The sequence below is a fragment of the Xenopus laevis genome, chromosome 2L (assembly GCF_017654675.1).
Source record: "Xenopus laevis strain J_2021 chromosome 2L, Xenopus_laevis_v10.1, whole genome shotgun sequence".
In the NCBI taxonomy this organism is placed as follows: Eukaryota; Metazoa; Chordata; class Amphibia; order Anura; family Pipidae; genus Xenopus; species Xenopus laevis.
The window spans coordinates 46,898,506-46,919,097 of NC_054373.1; the positions used below are offsets into that span (position 1 = coordinate 46,898,506).

The 20,592-nt window shown below is 36.6% G+C and overlaps 1 protein-coding gene across 1 annotated transcript; it reads right to left on the reverse strand.

Moving 5' to 3' along the window:
- Window positions 1-3,247: 3,247 nt before the first annotated feature.
- On the reverse strand, window positions 3,248-20,520 carry lrwd1.L (leucine-rich repeats and WD repeat domain containing 1 L homeolog; the record flags this gene model as incomplete). Its single annotated transcript, NM_001092646.1, is given in 16 exon segments — window positions 3,248-3,695; window positions 5,074-5,192; window positions 7,292-7,453; window positions 8,112-8,215; window positions 8,810-8,950; window positions 10,477-10,549; window positions 11,463-11,670; window positions 12,078-12,163; window positions 12,957-13,086; window positions 14,580-14,903; window positions 15,071-15,160; window positions 15,771-15,923; window positions 16,077-16,196; window positions 17,210-17,444; window positions 18,313-18,453; window positions 20,497-20,520. Coding segments are annotated over 15 exon segments (2,169 nt in total). The 3' UTR covers window positions 3,248-3,551.
- Window positions 20,521-20,592: the final 72 nt, after the last annotated feature.

The following is a 20,592-nucleotide window of genomic DNA, read 5'->3' on the forward strand; positions in this document are numbered from 1 at the left end:
TTTTTATCTTAAGTGTCTCTGCTGACATGTTAATGCTGGTAAAAAAACAAATCTGTAATCACCCATGTATCTGCAGCAGTTATTGTCATAAAAATTCATACTTCCACACTGATATCCACTTTGTGTGTCTGCACACAAGTGAACCACTGTGTGCCTGGTGACTTTGAAGCCATGTGTTAGTGATGAAAGGAATCGAGGCTAACCATTGGCAGTCAATGTATTTCAATGAGAAAAAGGTCTTTTCAACACCATAATAGTCTTCTCTTGTTGGATGTAGATGCAGTTCACAGTGTTTCCTTCCAACAGACATGTCAGATCAGATGGCAAATGTTCCCATTATATGTTGAGCCATGTAGGGCAGCCATCAGGGGGGGACTGAGGGGAGAGTTGTAGGGGGCTGCGAGGGTAAGGGGGGCCTCGGCCACACCACACTTACTTGATTAGCCAGGCCCCCCAATTTTCTGAGAGCTACTGACTTCGGGAAGGCATGGACGTTTAAGGGGCCCTGGCTACCAATTTTCTTATAATGTGGGTGGGGGGGGGGCCTGGCCACCAATTTTTTTTTCTCATGTGGGGTCCTAGCCACAAATATTTTTTAATGGGGGGGCCCTGGCCACAAATGTTTTTTTATGGGGGGCCCTGACCACCAATATCTTTTTATTTTTTATTAACGTGGTAACCCTAGCCACTAATATTTTTTTTTTGTTTTTTTACTGTGTGGTGGGGGGTGGACCTGTGGGTGGGGCTTGCGGTGGGCGCAGCCCAGTATATTTTGTCGTACAGGGCCCTGTGATTTCTGATGGCGGTCCTGGACCCATGAGACTACATCGGACTTATACATTGTATGTTCTGTGAAGTTCAGCCCTAAGTGTAAGCTTCTCTCTGTGCTCTGAGAGAAAGGGGAGCAACTGTGCTTGGACTAACAGTTGCCTCTCAATTATTGGGGACTTGGTTCCTAAAGAGGTAGAATTCCCATGTAGCAAGGGTCGTCTACTACCGGCTTCCCTAAAGGCTCTGGAGTGAGGTTCAAGTTGCTGCTAAGGGAGCACAGGGAATCTCCAGAGTTGTGTGAGTGCAATTTTCATGTATTGGATTAATTTGCCCAAGTGTGGCTGTGAGTTCTTTGAAAAGGCCAGTTTTTTTTTTTTTTTTTTTTTTGCAAGACTGCTAATTTTTGCTTTACTGAGGAATATGATGGATGAACTCTAATTGCTTCCTGTCTAAATTTCTGTATGAAATAAATACACAAGCATGGTTCTGTTTGAAACTCCCGTGTGCCTTTTTTCTTATCTGTGTAAAATGAGCTGCAGCCACTACATAAAGAGTGATTCTTTTTCCCCACAAAATATAAATAAATAGCGATACTGACATGATCCTATAAAAATCATAGGAACGTGTCAGTATAAAGTAAGTGCTGCACCCGTAATCGTTCCCCCAAAGTAAATTAGGGGTGGGAAGGGAAAAACATTTTTTTTTACTTCCTTGTTTTATGACAAAAAGACATGTGATTTCCCTCCCTGACCTTAATTTGCCTATGCAAATTAGGATTCACCGGACAGAAGGATTTGGCGAATCCAAATCCTGCTGAAAAAGGCAGAATCCTATCCAAAGCCTGGGTTCAGTGCATCTCTAGTTATAATCCGATCGGTTGGCCCTAGGGCCGAACGATTGGATTAACCCGATATTGCCCTGCCGTTGGTGGGAATATTGTGGAAAGATCTGCTGGTTTGGCGACCTCGCCAAACCAGCGGATCTTATAGTGTATGGTCACCTTTCCACTAATTTCTTAAGGGAATAAATTGAGAACATTAGTGGTCTAATCTCATTTTAAACCATTGCTGTTCTGTGTTTTAACAGAAAATACCCCAATTTATGCTCTGAAGGACAGCCCTTGAGCTACAATTTGCTTTTCTAAAATTCTGAGTTTTTGCTGCCCCAGTGTATATTTGCTTTTTGCAACAAACATTAAATGAGATCACATTATGGTGCCCCAGGAGCTCAACCACATGCACATTTTGGGTCATTCAAGATCACGACATCCAGTATAGTATGGTTTCTGGTTGGCTCCAGTTACATAAAATGGTCATGCAACAAGTTTATAAACTTTCTTTCTGTCCTGGCATGACGGTTGCTCAAGTGAATATCTGGGTAATTTAAATCACCCATTATCACTACTTGTCTAGCAGCCTTTTCTAAATGAAAAGAAACTTAGCCTCTTCCTCTTCACTTAAATTCTGTCAAAAGCTCCACCCATAAGGCTTCAATTCCCTTAAATAATTCTTATATATTGTCTTTTAAATCCTGCTTTAAAAGCAGACATACCATTCCTTCTGTTCTATTGCCTCTTTTTCTGAAACAAAGCCTATGTTTACTGCCCAGTCATGACTCATTCAGCCATATTTCAGCATCACCAATCACATCATATTTCCCATATTTGTGCCAGCATCTCCAGTTTCCCCATTTTACCAGTTAATTTCTTGCACATACATAAAACAGGTACCAGCTTGTAAATACAACTTGTGATCCTTCCTGCCATTTTCTATACCCCAAACCAAGTTTCCACCCCATTTTCCCTTACTATGCCCAATACCTCTACTAACCAATTTGCACAAAATTACACACTGCACTCCCCATTTCTAATTTAAAAACTCCTCTATTCCTAGCCACCCTCTTCCCCAAAGCAACGGCACCATCATCATTGAGGCACAGGAAGTTCATCTCCTATAGACTTAATTTTAATGAAAAAGCTAAAAAATGTTTTAAATATATTTCCTTTTTAAGTAAAAGTACCTTGTACCTGATCCCAAAGTAAAGAGATCCATATTAGGGAAAGACCCTTTATAAAGAAAACCGAAGGCCCGAGCATTCTGGATAACAGGTCCCATACCTGTAGTTAATTCCTAGGCCCAGAACCTTCCACAACCCTGTATGTCAATATTTAATATCTATTATTTCTTCTACTTCAGCCCACTGGTGTAACTACAATACATCAGAACCCCCCCCCCAGTATTGGGCAGATGCTTGCAAGTGATTAGGGGTAGCTAGGCTTGCCTGGTGCCTCCTTTTTTGCAGGGGGTGCTGTAAAGACATGTAAATACTGTATGTGTGTATGGGTTTATTTCAGGGGAATGCCTACCTCCACAGCAACTTTTTCTACCTCTAAATGGAGACACATTTTTAAGATATATACACATATCCACTAGCCCACCTACTCCATTATAGAACAAAGACATAAAAAGACACAGAATTTGGATTTCCCTTTATTGAATGCATTCTTTAGTTCTGAATGATCACATTTCTAAAGATGCAATCAGCACAAAACTCGGGAATCCATTATTTTAACTTTTCCTTGATAAAAGGAGGAATGTAAAAATAATAATACACATGCACTACGCATGAACATTCTTACAAATTGGCATAAAATATTAAATGTTATAAAATGTATAAAATCAACGCTCTTTTCACAAGTTAAAATATTGTACAGTAAAAGTAATAATTTTCCCCCTGTCTGTAGAACAGGAACAATATGTGCACCTTTAAATAAAGATCACTTATTGTATTTTCCATATGGAAACAATATTAATATCTGTTAAAGCCACTAAGTATTCCATTGCTGGGTCCACGGTCACCACATTTATCAAAGTCTTGTCCACGGTCTTCTCTTTTTGAGAACATAGTAATGGCCAACTGAGAATCTATAAACAGAAATAATACTGAATGTTATGCATCTTTCATATAACAGGATTAAAGGAACAGTTCAGTGTAAAAATAAAAACTGTGTAAATAGATAGGCTGTGCAGAATAAAAAATGTTTCTAATATAGTTAGTTAGCCAAAAATGTAATGTATTAAGGCTGGAGTGACTGAATGTCTAACATAACAGCCAGAACACTACTTCCTGCTTTGCAGATCTTAGTTTCCACTGATCTAATACAATGACAGTTACTTGTAACTGAACAGGGTGATAACAGAATACTTTATAGGCATAATGCACTAGAGAGATATCATAATACTATCCTTTATATATGTACATTCTCTTTTTATAAGACAAACAAGAAGAAAATTGTTAACATAACTTGGCTTTTTCATGGAATGCATGAGTTGGGCCAACTGTTGAACAGAAAGTAAGCTACTGGGCCAACTTTCAGTGGAATTTATTTTTAATAAAAGAAGTTCAGTAGAACAAATATCACTCCTGAACACTGGCAGGAAAATGTTTGTCCTCTGAAATGCAAAATGTCTTCAAGGTGTAAGCAGCAAATTGTTAACAATTCATGCTAATGGATTTGTTCGTAGTTTTAGCCATAGGAGGGAATAGGCAATTGTAGTGCAACAGTTTAGCAAGACAGCTTCAAATCTCTGATCCCTAACCAGTGACTCGGAAGCAACATATTTCTCACCAACCCCTTGGGTGTAGCTCTCAGTGGCCTTAAAGCAGGTGCTTATTTTTTTAATTCTTGGTTTGGAAGCAAGTTTGGTTGCAAACAAACAAGGCGTACTGCAAGCAGAGCCTCCTATAGGCTGTCAGTCCACTTATGGACTAACAAATAGCCAATTACTGTCCCTTTTTTGGCAATCCTGGGGACACTTTTCATGCTTGTGTTGTTCCCCAAATCTTTTTACATTTGAATGTGGCTCATGGATAAAAAAAGGTTGGGGCCCCTGCTTTAAATCAACTAGGTTATCACGGTTCAGTGACTATTTGGAAACCTTGACAAGAAGGGCCAAAAAAATCCTTCTTTTCTCATTCTCAGATATTCACCATAGTAATAGTGTTCAGTGGATATTTATTGTTGGATGTTACTAAAGCAGGGGTCTGAAAATTTCCAACCCAAATCGGACACTGCTGCTTTCCAAAAATGGCACACTTTCTCCAGTCTTTTTCCATTTTTTGAATCTGCACCTGTCCTGATCCCCTCTGATGACACAGACGGACACCAACATGGAGGAACACTACTTCAATACTGACCCACCACCTGCCCTGGGGCTAAGTTTCTCACCAATCGCCCGGCCTACAGGTTTATCACTAGTGGCTTGAATACCAAATATTCCTTTACATAAATTAGGTGAATACCTTAGTTGGTTCTTTAACAGTGCTGCATAGTTTGCCTCTCTGTAGGTCTGCTTTGCAGGAATCAAGGTCATATATCCAAATCTTTCCATCTTCATCACCACAAAAAACACAGTCTCTCTCTGTACAAGAAATAAAACGTGAATGTATATGGTTTTTCATGCGTTGCATTCCTATACCTTGCCTTAGCTTGTCATGTCTTCCAAAAAGTAAACTAGAATAGAAGCATTATTCACACCCCAAACCTACATAAGATCAGTCATTTTAATTTACAACAATAAGTGGCTGCAAAACATCACATGTGCCATTGCCCTAAAGACTTCCAGACCTGCTCATTGTAAGTGAAGAAAAACATAGATAAAAACAAACTCCCCAGTTGGACTCAGATTTGAAAAAGGTCACTCTGTGCTCTATTTCTCTACAAAATAAGACCAGTAATCTAGAATGCTCAGGACCTGGGGTTTTCCGGATAAAAGATCTTTCCATAATTTGGATCTCCATACCTTAAGTCTACTAGAAAATTATTTAAACATTTAATAAATCCAATAGGCTGGCTTTGCTTCCAGTAAAGATGAATTATATTGTAGTTAGGATCAAGTACAAGGTACTGTTTTATTATTACAGATAAATCATTTTTAGAAATTTGAATTATTTTATTAGAACTGAATATATGGGAGATGGCCATCCTTTAACTCTGAGCTTTCTGCATACCGGCTTTTCAGATAACGGATCACATAGATGTAGAACATTTTTCTGATAATGCGTTTAGGGTTTCTGAATAGCTTCAAAGCAAAGGGTGTCTAATGGAACATCAACACACTGTCCAGATGCAGCATTCTACTTGGCAGGCCCAGTTGTTTCATTCAGTCAGATGCCATATACTGGGAACCCTGATAGCTATTAGTGCATGAAAATCACAATATGAAATTCTGAAATGTATTTACAACCAATTGTGACAGAATGTAAGAACAATCAAAATCTGTTTTGTTTCTTAGGATGTAAAATTTTACATGGTATTTTACTGTTCTTCTTTGCATTTGATATAGAAAAAATGTCTGGACTAGGATTACACACTAGTTACAAAGAGCTTTGTAGCTTTTGTTGGCTGACAGAGATTGAGTCTCACTGTTCACCACCTGTGATGTACAAATTTATTTGCTGCTTGAGAATGGAAAGTGCATTTACATATAAGTTCTGCAAAAATAAGAAAACATGTATTTTTAAGTTGACATATTATTGGCCTTATTTATCAAAAATCTAATTTGTGAGGCATAAGAGGTTTTTTCTACTTCGAATAAACTCAAAATTGAAAAAAATCAAATATTTGCTTATTTATTAAAAAAACTCTTATTGAATACAATCGTGGAAAAAACTTGAGTACATCAAATTTGTGAGTTTACAAGCTAAAAAAAACTTGCAAGCTTTTATATTCCGAAGTTTTACATTCCAAGTTTTTTGTGCCTAATAAATACAGGTATAGGATTCCAGAAAGCCCCAAATTACAGAACGGCTGTCTCCCATAGACTCCATTTTATCTAAATAATCCAAATTTTTAAAAATGATTTCCTTTTTCTCTGTAATAATAAAACAGTAGCTCGTACTTGATCCCAACTAAGATATGATTAATCCTTATTGGATGCATAACCAGCCTATTGGGTTTATTTAATGTTTAAATCAATTTCTAGGCATGAAGACCCAAATTACGGAAAGATCCATTATCCAGAAAACCCCAGGTCTCGAGCATTCTGGATAACAGGTCCCATACCTGTACCAACATTTGAGTTTTTGAAGATATAATTCGAATTTGTGAGTTTTTGTGCAAAAAGAAAATTCAAATCATGGCAAAAATTCAAACTAGAACATTAATAAATCACCCCTCTATATCTCAGACTTTATAACATTTAAAACTGTGTTTGGTCTCAGCAGTGTTGCTCAATCTGTGAATCCTGCAGCTCAAACCTGAGAGCAGATTTTCTCCATTTTTATTTATATTAGTTTCATGACATGTCAGATATAAAATTGCAACAATCTGCACATTGCTACAACATTATTCACAGTTCCAAACAGAGCAAAATGATCTACTAATAATGTAGCAATGGAATTTCAGGTTGGGTCACAGTAAATTGGGTCAAGACCCCCAAAAAAAAAAGATAGTAGAAAGAAAAAAAAGCAGACAAAATACTATGGAGGAAAATAGCCCTTTAAATACTATGAAGATTACCTGGTGAAGTACTAAGAACAAGATATGGTGTTTCTGAGCTTGACCATTTCATTTGAGATAAAATGACTGCATCCAGTTTTTTGACATTCTTATTTTTTCTGCTCTTTAAAGTCTTCTCCCAGCTCCACAGGTATATAGATCCTTGCATTACACTTTTTGAAGCTATTGGATAAAAACACAATGATGACAGTCATTTGCATATCTGAACAAGGTAGGGAGGCATTTCGTTATATGGATAACTTATTCTTAACACTAGTGTCCAAAACAATTAATCAACTGGCCCATGGACGGACAGTTTAAATATTAAAGCTAACCACACACACACAAGGCTGTAGGTAAAGGAAAGTGAGAAGAGATGCAATTCTTTGTACTTTTATGGCAGATGATGACCTCACATAGCAATGGCAAATCTATGCTCATTAAAAGCACACAGCTTATAGTGTCTATTTCTCTGTTAAAATGTGGATGCAGCCTTTCAAAATTAAAAGTGCATTTCCCCCACAAAATCAAGATACTGGATATTTCATGGACAAATAAAGACTTTAGTTAAATGAAAGCCTTTACTTTTAATTACAAAAATGGTCTATATTAACATAGCAATTGTAACCTAGCTGTGAGGAGGAAGTCAGCTAGGAAGACATTTTTGTTTGTGTCTTTACAGTGACAGGAGACTTTCTGAACACATGAACAGACCAGTAAATGTATTCTCAAGTTCAGGCAGCAAATATTAGTATGGTGATTAACAGTGCATTTGATTTTGCATTTGCTTTTCAAGTCCAAACTCATGCTCACAGGTTGAAAAAGAAAATATGAAACATACCTATAATATCTTCATTAAGAAAGGCTAGACTGTCTATAATATGAAAGCACTTGTCCTTTCTTTCTTCTTTATATAATGGAAAATTGAATTCTACTTCATGTGACCTGTAAATTCAGAAATAATAACATTATATAAACAAATAATATAATGAATAAAGTACCCCATATTGTAACATATAAGGATATTAAAGTCACAGAGGAGTTCCATGACCATATAAAAGCTTTTATACAGGTCATGGAACTCCGAGGTTACTTTTAATATCACTAGTCACCGTTTATAAGGATATCATTTACGATATAGTCATGGCTTTTGTGTATTATATACTTATAAAATTTGTTTTATTCTTCTAGGGGTAGTCCTCCTTGAAATAAACTTTTTGTATGCTGAGTTAGCAGCTTTTGTTTTATCATATCAAATGATATTGTAAACTGAAGAGAGCTGGGGATATATATATATATATATAAGTACCCCCTCTTGTAAAATATAAGGATATTAAAAGTTACCAAGGAGTTTCATGACCATATAAAAACTAGTGTTTTTATACAGGTCATGGAACTCCAAGGTAACTTCTAACTGGGGGTACATTATTTATTAGAATACACTTTTTTATACCCTTAAATTCAATTTTTATACCCTTAAATCCATGCAAACAAATGAAACTTTAACTCAAAAGCAGTACAGGTTCATCATAAAATTACCGTCTTCCTTGTTTCTTGTCTAGTCCGATATCCCACGCAAAGCATCCGTCTTCACAAGCAGCCACCAAGAACTCATCGGGACAAGAAGGAACCACGCACATTCTTAGAGGGACCGATGTAGTGTCCAGTGTCAGCAATTGACTAGAAAAAATAGGATACCCAATAACAATATGAAGCAAAGTCCCCTGAGACAAAGTTACCTGCTACAGCTCTCAGAACTATTACTGTTTGAATGGATCCCAAACCTTTCTTTTTTTCTCCTTTTACATGAATCCAACAGAAATATAACATGGTTCTAAACTCAAATAAATAAAGCAAATATCCATTACAGATTAATTACAATTGATCAATTCTTTTAAAAGTTAACTGTAAATATAATTGCTATTAAAAGTAGTATTTAATGTTTTCTCTTTCCTCATTTTACCTTCTCTTTTCCTAAACGGTCACATTTATACACACTGTAAAGATAATTGTCAATTACTGATGTTATTGATTTAACTTGAATGCTTAGGGGCAAATTTATGGTCGAATATCGAGGGTTAATTAACGATATTCGACTGCCGAATTGAAATCCTTCGACTTCGAATATCGGAGTCGAAGGATTTACTGCAAATAGTTTGATTGAACGATTAAATCCTTCGATTCGAAGGATTTTAATCCATCGATCGAACGATTTTTATTCAACCTAAAAATTGTTCCAAAGCCTATGGGGACCTTCCCCATAGGCTAACACTGATTTCAGTAGGTTTTAGGTGGCAAACTAGGGGGTCGAAGTTTTTTTATAAAGAGACAGTACTTCGACTAACGAATGGTCGAATATTCGAACGATTTTTAGTTCAAATCGTTCGATTCGAAGTAGCCAATTCAATGGTCGAAGTAGCCAAAAAAAACATTCGAAATTCGAAGTTTTTTTTTAAGTCTATTCCTTCACTCGAACTAAGTAAATGGGCCCCTGTATCTTAAAGTAAAAACTGAAAGTAATGTTTGAAGTAAAAACTTTTATAGTAGCTCCCTGCCCTGTTGACCTCTGTCTAACTCAGAGTAGCTCCCGGCCATGTTGCATAGTAATAATAGTAGCTCCCTGCCATGTTGTATAGTAATAATAGTAGCTCCCTGCCATGTTGCATAGTAGGACAGTTTTCCCCCCACTTTTAGCAGAGAACATGCAATTGTGGGTATACAAGTTTTGGCTCCAGGGAAGATTGCTACTGCTGCATTGGTTCACATCATTCAAAGACAATCTGCAATTAGTCTTTATTTTTATTTTTTTTATATTTCTGTTGCCTTTAAAAACCTTGAGTACATTTTTTTTTTTTAATTGTCGGCACCATTAACCTCCCAAGCCTTATTTTATTTCCCCAGAACCCGCTAGTGGAAAAAAATCCCCATTCTTTTCTTCTTTGCTTTGCTCAAGCCCAGAAGCTCAAGTGATTAGAAGTCAGGCCCCCACAGTTCAAAACATTAGAGTAACTGAAAAGCTTGTTAGAGTAGGTCACTTATAACACACTAAAAGGTAAAAATAATCCATAGAAAATGCAAGGTTACCATTATTATACAATGCTCCTGGAAGTAAAGGTTGTGTGTAAGTGCAGTGGGTAGTAAATGAAAATCTGGCCACACAATAAAAACAGAATGGCCAATGTCTAAACATTGGTTTGATGCCATACCTGGGTCTGAAGTTGTAGTCACAATCTGGAACCCCGATATCCCATAAGATGATTCGTTTATCATATGATCCAGCTGAAGGGGAGCATAAAAAAAACCAAAAGATATATAAATAAATCTTTTTACATATTTAATATTCTGGCACAAAGATAAAATGCAGGTAAAAGAACTTGTGAAGCACAAGAAACCAGAAGTAGGAAATAAGAAAATATTATGGATGGATACAGTAGAAGGGAAATGGCCATAACAAGCAGCATATATGCATAATGCTATTTAACAATTATTTTCTGACAAAATTAGGGTTGGTCTGTCTACTGCTAGTAGAATAATAAAAAAAATAATCAGTATCTTTCACCGTTTAGACATTAGAAAAATGCACAGACGTTCACCTCTTAATAAATAAATCTGTAAGACATTGTGATTAAAGGAAAGTACTTCAAGTCACAATAAAATATTTGGGAAAAAATGTCCATAAGTATCAAGATGGCCACACACTGTATTTGCTTAACAAGTCTGTCTGACGGGAATGGAACATTCTTTATATAAAACAATCAAACCCATAACCTGCACAGTAATCAAATTACTGGAATCTAAGATTTGTAAGAAGCAGGTACTATCAACCCGTAGAATCATCTAAATTATTTACTATATCTATATTTCTAATCTGTGGGCAGGAAGGAAGATGTACCATGACTCACATCATTTACCAGGTGTGCAAGTGCCCCTGTAGTTTTGGGGAGTGGAGTTCAAGTTTTATTGGAAATACAACACTAAATAGGGCAATGTTCCTTATAGTGAAAGATAAGTGCACATAAAGCACTTAATCACTTGCTTGTTTGTCATGCCATGTATGGTCATCAGATTATATTACAAGAATGAGCTGTGTACACTAGTCAAGTTTTATAAATTAAAATATGCATACATCAATCATATAAAGAAATGTGCTAAAATTTCCTGGAAACTGTACAAAGCAACAATGGGAACTTACTGAAAAGGAAGGTTTCCTGTTTTGGGCTAAAACACATGATCGATATTGCCTTTTTGTGTGCCTTTATTTCACCGTAGCATAAACTGCCTTTGGCATGGATCATTCTTACAACTCCATATTTTCCACCTGCTGCTAAAACGTTGATCTTGCGCTTTTGTCCATCTTTGCCTATCATGGTTAAAGTAGTCCAAACCAATGTGAAAAACTCCTAACATATCAAAGGTTAAAAAGAAAAGAAAGAAAATTTACTTTATTTCACCACTACAAAGATTCTGACCATGATCTGTGTGCATTTTGCTATATATATACCTACACACAAAATAGTAAACTGATAAAATTTAAGTGATAAAGTAATAATGAATTTTCTTTTTTTAGGATCTCATTCATTATATTTGATTTAAATGCATTTGGTCACTAGGAATGCATGGTTTATGTAATTGAATATAATACGTAATTGAAACTCAATCAAGACATTGATGTCAATGAATACTTTAATTGATAGGCTACAGTTTACATTGTAAATAAAATTATTATTTGGGTGTAAAACAGTGTGCCTGGGTATATTCTTTCAAATATCATGCCTGCTTTGTTACTTTACTGGGAAAATAAACTTACCTCTCCAGTCACTTTGTATTTTTTCATAACTTTCCCAGTTTCACAGTCAATGATACAGATAGAGTCCCCACCACAAGTTGCTACAGCTAAAGTTTGAAACAATAAACACACATCCTTAGATCACTACAGGTTATTAAGGGGGGGGGGGTTAACAAGAATAAAAAAAGGATAAGGAAAGACTCAGACCTGATCTTGAAGGGGAAAATAAATATATATGAAAATAACAAGAGTTATTACCCTTAGTATCTATTTCCAAGACAAATATAACAAAAGAATCACAGATTTGTCATCTGCCCTTGCATTTCCTGTACTGTAAAACAAGCCCCGCCCCCTTGCAAAGGCATAATGACTTTTATATGAATATTTATGAAACACCAGACTAGGTATAAGTTACTTTTAGAAATATAATTATCAGAGGGCAAAATACATTTCTCCCCACAAACTGTTAAATAGATCACTATTGACTTAATATTTTTACTTTTCATCAATTTGTCTGGATTGTTTTTCATGGATAAATATTCCCAATACTTTTCTCTTGTGGCAGTGGGGCTGCAATGCAAGCTTGTCACACAGGACAAGAACCACAGTAAATAAGCAAAATCACAATAAAAAAAATATATAAACCAAGTGACAGGTTTAGAATGTATTTAAAGCAAGGCTTGCTTGACTGATTACAAAGATGGGAAGTATGAGTCGGAGTTCTGCCACCCCTTTGCTGTAAGTTACAGGTGTTTGGGTTAATATTGTATGAACAGTCAAGCCCTACAGACCATTTTATCTGACACAGGTGCTGGAAAAGTCACCTGAATGCCTGGAAACATTGACTTTTACTGTTGTAAAAGAAGCTAAACTATTATTGCTGGGACTGCAATTTCCTACCTTTCGGGCAACTGGAGTCCAAATTAGGCTCAAACGCACAAGCCCATAGCTGAGTCTTGAAATCCTCACAGCTGTTGTTCTTACTGTGGCACTGAAGGAAGTGGAGGGGCTCAATGTTGTCAAGCGCTTTCTAAAATTAAGTAAACATATGTCGTAATTTGCCCCTTTTGACAGCAATCAATAGAAAGAATGGAAAAGAATCCAACTTTTTTGTAAAAAAAGTTGGATTGTAATTGTGTTCCCAACACAAAATATGTTCTTAACGGATGTAAACAAAATATAGCCACCCTACTCTTCTTTGAATTTATGTGGCCTTGCCTGATGGGATTTTGAAATCTGCCCGATAGATAACTGGTCAGCCTATTGGCCAGATTTAAAAACCCATCAGACAAGAACCACATTGGAGCACTGACTCTATCCTTTCCAGATGGGCTTGCATAGGCCTCAGTACATACTGTCAAACTATCAGATCAGCCAGATTTGGCCCAGTATGTAGGTGGTCAAATTGCAATGTCGCCATAAAGCAGAGATGTATGTGTATGGCAAGCTTAAGTCAGACGCAGACATTAGACTCTCTCCTAAATCCCCCAATCTACATTTGAAAAAAGACTTATTTACTAAATTAATTAAGTTAATATGATCTCATACTTTACTTTTAAGTGTGATTATCGGTACAGCTGAAATAAATAGCTGCTGCACACTATTATATTGCTTTCCTTTGAAGTTCCACAATATTGCTTACAGAGCAAATAACATATGTAATTAACATTTTCTGTTATTATTATTATTAGTGCTTGCAGTAAATTAAAATTACATTTTATTTCTGATTTTACACACAGGATCTCTGATCATGGAATGAGTTTTGCAAGATTATGTGGCACATTCATCAGGATTCGTCAAGAAATAAAATTCTGCTTCTAACTTGCTTCGTGCATTTTCCCATTACTTTTGCCCATTACTTTTTTGAGTAATTTCACACCAAATTTAGACAGTTGCTCACTGATAAGTAAAATAATATTAAGTAGAAAGCGTGGCAAATTCATAGGTCTGTGTAAATTTTCATAAAGATTTCAAAGGAACCGGACACTCCGTTTTACAGGAAACAAAAGTTACCATTCAAAGCAAAAGAGTCTGAACAGGGCCACTACAATGGGGGCCTGCCATACTGTGGATGGGGCTTGCTGCAAAACATTTACATTTTAGCGTGAGTGTTTGTGTGTGTGGGGGTGGGGGTGGCTGGAGTATCTACCTTCCAGGATCCACCATACTACAGATAACAGAAACCTATCCAGACAACCCGATTTTATGTTATGTTAAGTGTTTCTTTGTTTTTCTTGTGTCTATGTTCCACTGCAGGATTCCTATTATCTCCATATGGTAGCATGGCACACCCTAAAGTGCGTGCTCACCACCTACCTTCATCACACACTCATCCCCCTTCCAACTTTGTATTACCAACACAATCAATGTAAATGTTGCAGATTTTGAATGGAAAATCTCACATGAACCAAAAAGCCTTATGGGAAAAAAAATCTACATAAATAAATTACAAAAAAAAAAAGAAATTATATATATATATATATATATATAGAATAAATGGCTTGAAATGGGTTTTGTACTTACATGGATTTTTTTTGGTGTTAATGGAAGTTTAGGTTTCCCAGTGATCTTGGCACTCAATTCATTAGTATGTTTTTTAGATGGGGTGGTCTTCAACGCTATTTTAGGAGACTTAGTCTCTATGAATTTACTTGGGGTTCCCTGTGCGCTGGTCTCTTGCTTTCGCTTGGTTGGAGTCAAGCACAGTGGGCTGTTCTGCAGTCTGCTAGATTTGCGGGGTGACAAAGGCATTGACTGCAAATCAATCTGGATTCTTGGTCTCTTGGTTGGAGATCCCTCTGTGCACTCATCTGCACTTTCACGCTTTTTACTAGAATTTTCCACGGCCTTACAAAGGGGGGGGGGAAAAAAAAGCTATATAAAAAAAATCAGTTTACTACAATTTACATTACATTTAATCTACTTTAAAATCTACTTTAACAATGAACAGCTTAAACTAATGTCTGAAATGAAATCTTAATAATGTAAAAAAAAATGCCTCTTTGATCACTTACAGTATCTTCACTTGTTTGTAGAACAGGATCCGTATCCTTTTTGGGGTCATTGGACAGGGAGAAGATTAAATTTCTTGCGATCATTTCAACCTATTTTAAAATAAAAACAGAAAATTAAAAAAAATCTACTGAGATGGATTTTAGTATTATTGCACCCCTCTGCTTCATCCTCACAGTAAAACCAGAAAACAGTGGCCTGCTTGGAGCTACCTTTGATTTCATCACACTTTAGAATTGCGTCCATAGATATTGTATACACCCTTTGAATTTCTGAACGTATTGAAGCAGGCAGTAATTGCAGCCTTTTAGTCACTACATTACAGGGACAGTATACCCCCTTGTTCAATATACATTCATTGTGGCCATGTCTTGTGCTGAAAATATTTGTGATAAAAAATATATGCCAAAAGCATCTATGTTTTTGTTCTTTTTTGCACTAAATAGTGAAAACAGAAAAATTTCTTCCGCCTTCTTCTTATAATATATGTAACTGTTTTGTTAGCAGGCCCATTTATCAAACGGGGAATTTGAAATTCATGTGAATTTTTTAAAATTCTAATATACTCACAGTTCGACTGGGAGGTTCTTTAAGAAAAAATTTGAATGTCTAATATTAGATCAAATGGTTCCGCCCCGAAAACTTGAATCATATTCGAGTTACACTAAAAAACACGAGTCAGTTCTTTGTAAAAGCACTTACTTTCCACCTCACAAAATCTTTTAGAGAACTTGGTCCATATCTGACGTTATCCACTACAGCCTTTATAAAATCTTTAGCCACTGCATTGATCTTCTGTGATGGAGGCTTGTCAGGGAGTTTATCTTTGTACTTACTCTCCCAGTATGCTTCAACCTACAAACATATTTACCAATGAGATGAGCACATAAAGGATAGGATACGGTTTATATGATATCCACTATATTTACTGAGAGAGAGAGAAAGCAAAATAAGATAATAAAAAAAAGACTTGGCATAAGAGATGAAGTGCTAGAGCCTTGTGCTTACCCTGTTGCTTAACTCCCGGTGGTTCACAAAACGAACATGATTTGCTAATGATGTTATATCCTTATTATTCAGCCTTCTGAGTTTAGGTAGAAGACAAAATACCTTGTAATTATCGCTGACCTAGAAGGGATAAACGAAACAGATTACTCACTTAACTCTATTTATGATTAGCAGAATTCTAATGGAATCAAATAAAACAGGCATCATCTGCTTATTTTCAATATATCAACTATATAATGCATAATTCCCTTAACCATTAGTACATTTTTATATCTGCTTTATTATATTTAACACTGTTATTAGGTATCACACAAATGGAAGTAACACTCTTTATCTCTTGTATTAGTTATAGGTTATTTTTGAATGCAAATCTGTATTTTCAGAGTATACTCCAGTTAATTGCACAGTGCTGCAGAATATGTTAGCTCCTTATACAGTAAATACATGTTAATACGAGGAATAAGACCTCCTCAGGAAATGAATTCCAAACTCCCTTGCGTCTTGTATTATGCACCTTATCTAGCAAAGCAGAAGTAACCAGAGTTTTGGCACAAGTATAAAAAAGTAAGCACATATGCAGGTACCTATTTGAATATCCTTAATGATTGTAATTGTATTCATAAAAGGATATTATATTTTAAGTTAGAAGTTTAGGTACTTGTCTTTTTATGGATTGCTGCTTCTGAAGACTTTGTAAGTCATAATGTATATTGCTCTTGTATGGATTGTAGAATATAAAATAAGGATGAACAGAGCTGCAACTAAAGAAGAGGCAAGTGCCTAGGGTGCAATGGTGGGAGAGCACTAAGCACAGACCTCTTTTGCCTGCCTACTGCAAGTTCTGGTCCTTCTGCAGCTTGTCATCACCCCTATTATTCACAGCTCCTCCCCTGACCAGTTCTGTAGAAAAAGTACTAGTGCAGCAGAGGAAATCCCTAAAATCGCGGGCAGGAATAGAAAGGGAGGGTTGATGAACAGGTGGTCCTGCCTTTGGAGCAGTCACCTTTTGGCCCGGCATTGAGGATGAATGGCACTTCAGACCATTTAAACAAATACATTGTACCGTACACTTTGTCTATTCCAAATGTGTGCTGAAAAACCATATGTAGCTACCACTGCTGGAAATAACTTACAGTTAAGTATATATTATCTTCATATATAACCTCCTCCAGGTTTGGAAACTGCTTTAACACAGTAACATCTTCAACGTGGTTGTCCGCAAAGTTGAGAATTCTTAAATTATGGAGCCTGAGATTGCCAGGAAGATCAGAAAGAGTGTTGTGGGAAATATCCAGTTCATCAAGGTTTACCATTTGTGAAAATAGTTTTTGGTCAAGATCTTTCAAGTCTAGCTGCATCTTGGATAAACTAGAAGATATGAAATCACAGACAATAAATACATGTTATCATGAGTATGTCAAAACATCATTCATTAAAGCTAGGGCTAAGCCTTAATGGATATCTTCCCAAACTTGCCTGTCACATTAAAAACAAAAAAAAACAATTCCATGGCTGTTCCCATATGTGGTCTGCGTTCTGGAACCTTCAATATAGCGGCTATTCAACTGTGCATACCTGTCTCCCTCCCTTCCTCAGGGAGGGTGGCTGAAGCCAATGGCCAATCATGGGTGCCAAGCACCCTTTGCATGAGGCAGCAGGAGCTGTGGCTTAAGTCAGGTTGGTATCAGTGATTACCCATCATGTGGCCACAAGGCAAAGCTGATGAGCCACTCCTGTCTCTCTTTTTTTTTTTTACCTTATTTTAATTTATTCTGGTGCACTCGCTAATGAGCCTGCCTCTGGTGCAAGAAAGGTGGCAGTAACACAAAGTTGGTATAGGAGGAGGTGTGTCTAAAATTAATTAGAGATTAATTCCTCAAGGAAGATCACCATTAAGTGATTGAAAAGTTTTTCTAATAAATCTTTTTGCATGTAATCCTGATAAGTGTGGTACTCTGTTCTTCTATCTGATCATCCTCCTGCAATGCATAATTACTGATCTAGAAGTTTAAGGGGAAATAACTAGACAAAAAAATTGGTTTAAAAAAAATTTTAATTATTGTTCCCCACATTTTTTAATTTGTTTTGTAAATTGGTTTGCTTCCAATTCCACACAAGGCAAAACACTGAAAGCCATGAAATGACAGTTACCTTTACATTATTATTACATTATAAACTCATGCCACAGTATTAAAAGGCCATAACAAATGTAATATTGTACAAATCAAATACTCACTTTAGTTTTTTCAGATCTTTCAAATGGCTGCATTTGGGAAGCCCTTTCTTCAGTAGGAGCTCTGTAGTAAGTTTGGTCATTTTTAATTATTTGCTTCTTCATACACCTATGTTCTTGTCTTGTCCTCTCTGGTGTTAATATCTGTGCAAAGAATAAGAGAAAATGATCAGGAGATCTGCTTTTATATGAAACATTGTACCCTTCTATCTTGATTGCCAGCTATTTTCTCAGTACAAATTCACATTGACTGTAGCTGAATGCTTTTATATTGGTCTATGTTGATGCACCCAAACAGTAAGCCAAGGTAACCAATAATATCTTTGATTTCATTTCACTAATTGCTAGGTGGTTGGTATGATTAACTGCATTTTGCAGTGAAGCACCTATATTAATAAGTAGGGATGCACCAAATACAGGATTTGTCCTTTTTCAGCAGGATTCGGCCAAATCCTTGTGTCTGGCCGCAGCGGAATCCTAATTTGTATATGTAAATTAGGGGCGGGGAGGGAAATCATGTGACTTTTCCCCACAAAACAAGGAAGTGAAAAAATGTTCAAAATTTTTCCTTTCCTGCCCCTAATTTACATATGCAAATTAGGATTAGGTTCGGTATTCAGCCGAATCTTTCACAAAGAATTCGGACAAATCCCAAATAGTGGATTCCGTGCATCCCTATTAATAAGTGAGCACTTGAATGTTGAAAATACACCATTTCAATAATCATAGCTCATATCAGGGATGTCATAACTGTGGCCCCTCCACAACTGATAGACTTCGACTTACAGAACCCGGTTTAATACAATAATTAAACAGCAGCAGGCAGGTACAAAGCAGGGCACTACCTTCTAGTCGCAGAAGTAAATAATTATATGCAGTTGGTCAGGTTTCACTTCCCGTTCAAAGTGGTAGTAAACAACCTTTTTTAATACAAGCTCAATAAACAAAACTTGGGCTGAAAATAATTTTGATTATTGTCTTAAGGAATAGCTGTGGTAGTCGCCTGTGATAAATCTTAGCTACTGTGGGCAACCAATCTCCCTGAAATGCCTTCCCACCGGCAAAAATGTGAATCGTAGGCGGGATGGCATAAGCTTCTCTTCGGTTTTCCGAAGTCGCCCAAAGTTTCCTTCAAATTTATTCATGCTGCAGCTCAGGGACTGCTTTTATATATAGCTCATTGTCCTTTTGGCTTTGTTTTTAAGGGTGAGTGCAGGGATTTAGCCATTAGTACTTTATAATGGAAAACAACAAGGATTCTGAATTTTGAAAGATTTTCAGTACAGGTCCTATTTGTTTAGCTCGTGTTTGTGGCACGTCGAAGTAAAACATCACAACTAATAAAAGTTTCTCTAGTGAGAGGCATGTGTGATTTCTGCCTGTGGTCCCGATACAAACCCTGAAAGCATTTCCCCACGCATCATATTCATCTGGCAGGAGCCATACATATAGACCAGGGGTGCCCAAAAAATAGGTCGGGATCTAGCAGTAAGACCTTTAGCTGGTGATCAGTATCTCAAGACACTGTCACCAAACAGCTTGTCTATATCACCTTCCTGTTTCATGCTTTTCATTCAGATATTTATTATGTTAAGGAAATAGTTGTCTGTTAAATATAGCAATAAACATTTTCCCATAAATCAGTATTTAAGTACAGGTATGGGATCCGTTTTCCGGTAACCCATTATCCAGAAAGCTTCGAATTACGGAAAGGTTGTCTCTCATAGACTCCATTTTATCCAAATAACTAAAGTTTTTAAAAATGATTTCCTTTCTCTCTGTATTATAATAAAACAGTACCTTGTACTTGATCCCAACTTAGATAGAATTAATCCTTATTGGAAGCAGAAGCAGCCTATTGGGTTTATTTAATGTTTAAACAATTTTCTAGTAGATTTTAGTATGAAGATCCAAATTATGGAACGATCCGTTATTTGGAATACCCCAGGTCCTGGGCATTCTGGATAACAGGTCCTGTACCTGTAATATTTCCAATGGAACAGAATACTAAAAAGTAAGTAAAAGTAGACCTCGCATTAGTAAAGTATGGGCACTCCTGACATAGACAGTTACTAAACAATGCAGCATGTGTTGTAATCAGAATATACACACACAAAAATCATCAATCGTTCAGAATGAGCCTTTCCCTTTAACAAGTTATACAGGCCTGAATAGCTGGGCACTTACTTCCTGCTTGCTTCTTGTCACGTTGGATAACGGGGGTACTCTCATTCAATTACTACTAACTTCTACAGTCTATCTCCCGCGGCCATGACATCACTT